Genomic DNA, 6,000 nt, shown 5'->3' with positions numbered 1-6,000 from the left:
ATCTATCTTCTGTATATAAAGATAATTGAAAATTAATCTTGATGTGAATGGAATGGGAGAGGGAGCAGGAGATGGGAGGGGTGCAAGTGGGAGGGAAATTATGGGGGGGGTGAAGCCATTGTATTCCATAAACTGTACTTTGGAAATTTATATTTACTAAATTAAAAAAAATTAATATACTACAACTGACCTACTGAACATCAGAGCTTAGAAACACAGTACCCTGTAGATTTTCACCCCTGTGAGTTTGTGGTTCTCTGGAAACTGAGGTTATTACTGCCCAGTATCTTGAGAGGGCATATTAACCACAATTGCTAGCCTGAGAAAAGGACAAAATTCAAACTTTGAAGCATAGTTTCTATTGAATGCACATAGTTTTCACACCATGATAAAACTGAAATATAATATGTAGCACCATCATAAGTCAGGAGCCATCTCTATGTAAATTGTAACTGAAATTTGCAGTATCACTTTTGGAAACCTCCAAAACATATAGCAAAGACATCTCCAATTGTAGCATTGAGACATTATCTCTTTGTACATGCTTCTGCTAACGTAATGAATTTAGGTTCCAAGTTATTTAAGAAGTCAAGTCCATCTTCTTCCTGCTTTTCACTGCAGCAGCCTACAGAGCCAGCTGGAGAGCCTCTTCCTTCATAGTTATATGTAAGAACATAATCTTGAGATGGCATGTGCTCTTCATCCTGATTACACAGATGTAATTTCTGCAAAATTTTTAAAAATGGATTTATTATTGTTTAAAACAAGTTAAACATATGAACATAAAATTTATTGTTATTTACCTTTTATGTTTAATTTTTAACCAGTGTGTCCTCTAATGGATTCCTACACACAGAAAACGCACATGGTTGGTCTATATCACAATTGTACTATAAAGTCAGTATAGTCTACATTTCTAGTAATCCATACACATCAAAATTATGTCTACAGTGTTATATTCAAGTACATTTGAGTTATGATTAAATGCTAATTCATGAATTTTATATATCTAGAAGTCAGGCTAGTCCACAAGGTTGAGAAAATATGCATCATGTTGAAGAATTTGACCTTGAATGTTTAACAATACTGATTTTTAGCCGATGCTCTGGCTTTACCAACTAGTTATGTGATTTTTGAGCAAATTGCTAGACATCTTTAGGTCTCACTCTCTTCATATCCAAAATGAGAATACAGTGACCATCTGGTAGGATTATTTTGGAAATTAATGGTGAAACAATAATGTAGATTTACTACATGGGCCTTAGAACCAGTTTTCCAAGATAATCAAAATATGGCAAAACACAGAGTTGCACAAAAAAAAAATCATTGAATTTAAAATGTCAACCTAATCCATATTGCAAAAATAGGGCATTTGTAATGAAGAGATTCCAGGCATTCAGCCCTGTCTACTGCCATCAGGTATGCCGCCAGTCTGTTTGTAGACTTGTAAAATTCCTAGGCCTCTACCCTTTCCTCATCTGTAGGCTCACTCTGCCTCTAAATCAGAGCACATTTGACTGGCTTAACTTACCAATTTTACAAAAAAAAAAAAAAATTAACAACAACAACAACAACAAAAAACCTGCTATGGACATATCACAGAATATCGCCCATTTGTAGACAAATCAAGGATTAAGGATTTCTGATCAGATGTTTCTGTGGGAATAGCACTGGTATCTTCTGATGAAAGAGGTGAAAACATTGCACCAGGAAGAACTTCTAGGGACTTTGGCACAGAGGATACAATGCTATCTGGGAAGCCGGTATCCCATATCAGGGTGCCTAGGTTCACATCCCAGCACTGTTCCCAAATCCAGCTTCCTGCTAATCCATACCCTTGGGAAGCAGCAGGTGATGACTGACCTAGATTAAGTTCCAGGCTCTGGTTTCAGCCTCACCCAGCCTTGGCCATCACCGACATTTGGGGATGACACCAGCAAATGGAAGATTTCTGTGTGTCTGTCTCTGTTTTTCTCTCTAACTTTCAAATAAACAAATACAATAAACTAAAGAGAATTTAATCCAGAGATTCTAAACCCTAAATACACATAAATCACCTGAAAAAAATTGATGCCAAACCAGTTAAATAAGAATCTTTCAGGGTAGAGCACAGGCATTCATATTAGTTAAAAGCATCTTCCCACCAAAAAAAAGAAAAAAAAAGCCTCCCATTGCATTTTGATGTGGATTGAGAATCTCTCATTTAATTAATCCTTCCTTTTATATTCTTAATTTCCTCTAAATAAAAACAGTTTGTATTTGCTTGGTACCTAACATACTAAAAATATTTCATATAATGGTGATTATAGTGGATTATATATTTCAAAATTGTAGGGCAGTAAATATTAAATGCTGTCACTATAAAAAATAAGTATTTGAGACAATACATTAACAAGTTTGACTTAATCACTCCACATTCTACATATAAGTATACTATAACATTTTCAACCATATAAAATCATTATTATAATTTATCAAATTTTCATAAAATCAAAAATCAAAAAATAAATCTTTCACATAAATTTTGTTATTTATTCTTTATCCCACAACTGTGTAGAAATGTTTGTTTTCCTTCTTCTATATCAAAAACATTTCATGAGATAAAGCAATATCTAATAATGAAACTTTAGTGAGTGATGTGAGAAATCTCTACTTTTTATGAGATTTTAGAAATTAAGTGAAATAGAACAGAATAAAACAGACCTTTTACATTAGATAATGTAAAAGAATCAAAAAGCATTTAAAAATGACCAGAGCAAGCAATAGAAGGGAAATGGAAGAATATAGAAAAGCAGATTATGAAAATATCTTTTAATTTCAATTTCTCATTCTTTCCACTTGGGTATTTAAATTTTACAGTCAAAAACACATGGGAAAACTCACTTCACCGAGTCGGGGCTGAGTGAAGCTGTGCCACTCCGAGTAGGTGTATCTGCAGTTGTCCATCTCCACGTGTCCTCCCCTGCAGGAATCCAGGGTGTGGTGATGCCCGGCCCCCCGGCAGGAGTCTAAGGTCTGCTGTCCCTTCAGCATTTCAATGGTCTCTGGCCCTCCATTTCTGACTCCTGATCCCATGGTGCCACAAAAGCCTTGGCTAGAGTTGTTGCCGGTCTGTGTCATAAATCCATTGGCAGAGCACTGAAATCAAAACAAATAAAGCCATTCACGTTGGGAGGAAATATCCAAGTCAATCAACAAGAAGATAAGAGAGAGAAAGCACTTATTCAATCTTTCATTCATTGATCCATTCAACAGATATTAGTTTCTAATTATACTCAAAAATCCCAAGGCCTATGCAATGATGGACATAGTCCCTCAATAGGTTTCAAGAAGCTCTTATTCCCATGGAGGGAAAAATCAAAAAATTACTTTAAGAATGTGATTATTCTACTATGTAGGTGAGCACAGACTGCCATAAGAGCACAAAAGCACAACATCAAAATTCAAACCCAGAGAGACCAGGTGGAGTAGTCTGGGAAAACTTGGAGCTGGGGGACTAAAGACCAGGAAGAGTGGGAGGAAGGATGCAATACCTTCAGGAGAGTCTGGACACAAAGGCAGTGGGGTGCTTCAGTCAGCGGAGAATGGCTATCACATAGAGGACTGAGAGAGGGAGAAAGTAAGAAAGAGAGAGGGAGAGAGAAAGAGAGAATGACAGAACCCACTCTGGCAAGGTATAAAAGGTCAGAGGATATAAAGATCTATAAACCATGCAAAAAAAATAGACATCATCATGAAGATTATGGATACCCAATGAAGTAATTTCACCTATTAGGGGGTGGAACACACTTAAAATTATCATTCTGGGCACTAATGTGGGAGACAAATATGAAGATAAGTTTAGTGTCACTGAGGTGACAGGGTCACTGTATTATTGAAAAATGATAAGGACATAAGACAAAATCAAAGCAGTTATAATTGAAGAAGTGGCTGAACTCCATCAGAGTCTACTAGTGGTATAGAGGGATGAGGCAGCAAAGCGAAGAGTCAGAAACTGTCCCTTTGTGCTTCACTTGGGCATCAAGACAGAGGGTGTAACACACTAAGACAGGGCAAGAGGAGACAAGGCAAGAGGAGAGTGAGAAATTTAATTCTGAAAGCATAAACAGGAGAAACACAAGGAACATCCAAGATGAACCTATGGATATGTGGATTTTGAGCTCAGCTGAGCAATCTAACCTGGAGATAAAATTCTGGAATTCACTATCAAAGATGTGGTAGTTGAAGCCACAGGAAAAGATATCCAGAGAAAATTGTACATCAAAGCAAGGTGAGAGTAGGGGAGGGTTGGGGGGATTAATGATAGAACCACTAGAAAAATCAAGTGTTAAAGTGTAAATTAGGGGGGCCGGCACTGCAGCATAGAAGGTTAATCCTCCACCTACAATGTAGGCATCCCATATGGGAACAGGTTCAAGTCCTGGCTGCTCCACTTCGAATCCAGCTCCCTGCAATTGAGCCTGAGAAAGCAGTATTTGGGCCCTTGCACCCACATGGGAGACTTACAAGAAGCTTCTGATTCCTGGCTTCTGCCTGGTCCATCCCCAGTGGTCCTGGCCATTTGGAGAGTGAACCAGTACATGGAAGATATCTCTCTCTTTCCCTCTCTCTCTCTCTTCTCTTTCTTCCTCTCTATCCCTCCCTTTCTCTCTTTGTATCTCTACTTTTCAAATAAATAAATAAATCTATGAAAAAAAAGACAGTGTAGATTAGGGAAATTCTCTCCTCTTCACCCTTTTGTAACTCTTTCAAATAAATAAATTAATTAAATTTTTAAAAAGAAAGATCTCATAATTAGGCTCTCCAATGTGAGATCTTCTGATAAACATAAGATTTTTCTATTTTATAAAAGATTTGTGTATTCATTTGGAAGGCAGAGAGAGAGAGAGAGAGAGAGAGAGGAGAGAGATTGAGAAACTGATTTTCTATCCACTGGTTCTCTTCCCAAATGGCTGCCAACAGCCAGGAACTCCATTCCATCCTGGTCTTCTAAGTGGGTAGCACAGGACCAATTCTTGGGCCATCTTCCACTGCCTTTCCTGGTGCATTAACAGGAAGATGGAGCAAAAGCTGAGTTGCTGAAACTCTGACTGGAACTCTGAAATAGGATGCCACCATCACAGGCAATGGTTTAACTCACTGTGCCACAATACCAGCCCCAGGATTTTTCTGTTTAATGCACAAAATTTCTTAGTAACCTGGAAAATTTTCAGCTCAGATGATTTACCAAACCTTAAATAATTCTATAAATGTCATACTACTATTTCTTTACTTTAGGAGAAACAGAAAAGAGAATTAAAAATAGCCATTTGGTGGCAATGCTATACTATATTTTTTACTTGAGTTACTGCCTTAATATAATTCTATTTAAAAAGTCCTGGCTATTAAATTTTCTTTATGGTATCACTTTGTCATAATAAATACAAATTCAAAGATCATATTTCTAAGCTAAGAAAAGAAGAAGTGAAAAGAAACTAAAATCAAAGTTGAGCCTCCAGTTGGGCATTTATACCCTCGCTAATTTTCTGTTCCATCCTGTCCATCTCCATCTGCATTCCCCAAAGTTATTCTCACTGGGCGCAACAACTCTTTATCCATAGCAATAAAGTTCTAGATTTACTTTTCCTGATTTTTCACCCAAATCCTAACCTCATCGGAATGCCTTCAATTGAAACTCTGAACCAAAACAAAAATCACCACCTTTTCTCATTGTACTAACATGTTCTTGTATACTCATTATGAAATTTATTGTCATTTGTATAACTTTCCTACATGAATAAATAATTCCAAACCTCTTTTAGAAGTGTTCCTAAGAGAGAGTGGGTAAAAATTGTGAAGTGCCAATCAATTCCATCAACTGTAGCCCCAAATGGCAAAGAATAAATATTAAGGAAAGGTTATTCATTACAAGATATAAAATAAGAACTTACTATGAGTAAAGAAATAAAAAAAAAACTAAATCCACTTTTCTGACCTATTTTCTGATTTTAGACATGTCAA

At 36.7% G+C, this 6,000-nt stretch overlaps 1 protein-coding gene across 2 annotated transcripts in view; it reads right to left on the bottom strand.

Annotated features, from left to right (window-relative positions):
- Window positions 1–343: 343 nt before the first annotated feature.
- Window positions 344–6,000, bottom strand: part of DSC3 (desmocollin 3) — a 46,885-nt gene continuing 41,228 nt past the window's right edge. The window contains exons 15-17 of one of the 2 annotated variants that reach the window (XM_008261171.5): window positions 2,884–3,138; window positions 804–846; window positions 344–725 (exon numbers count right to left, since the gene is read on the bottom strand). In XM_008261171.5, the coding sequence (XP_008259393.3) occupies window positions 820–846; window positions 2,884–3,138 (282 nt within the window). In that variant the 3' untranslated portion in view covers window positions 344–725; window positions 804–819. The remainder of the gene's footprint in view (window positions 726–803; window positions 847–2,883; window positions 3,139–6,000) is intronic. The other variant, XM_008261170.5, reaches the window with a different exon arrangement.

Source organism: Oryctolagus cuniculus, chromosome 10, assembly GCF_051225735.1.
Source record: "Oryctolagus cuniculus isolate XC-2025 breed Fujian yellow rabbit chromosome 10, ASM5122573v1, whole genome shotgun sequence".
NCBI lineage: Eukaryota > Metazoa > Chordata > Mammalia > Lagomorpha > Leporidae > Oryctolagus > Oryctolagus cuniculus.
The sequence above is the reverse complement of the archived record's forward strand: the minus strand, read 5'-3'. Positions and strand labels throughout refer to the sequence as shown.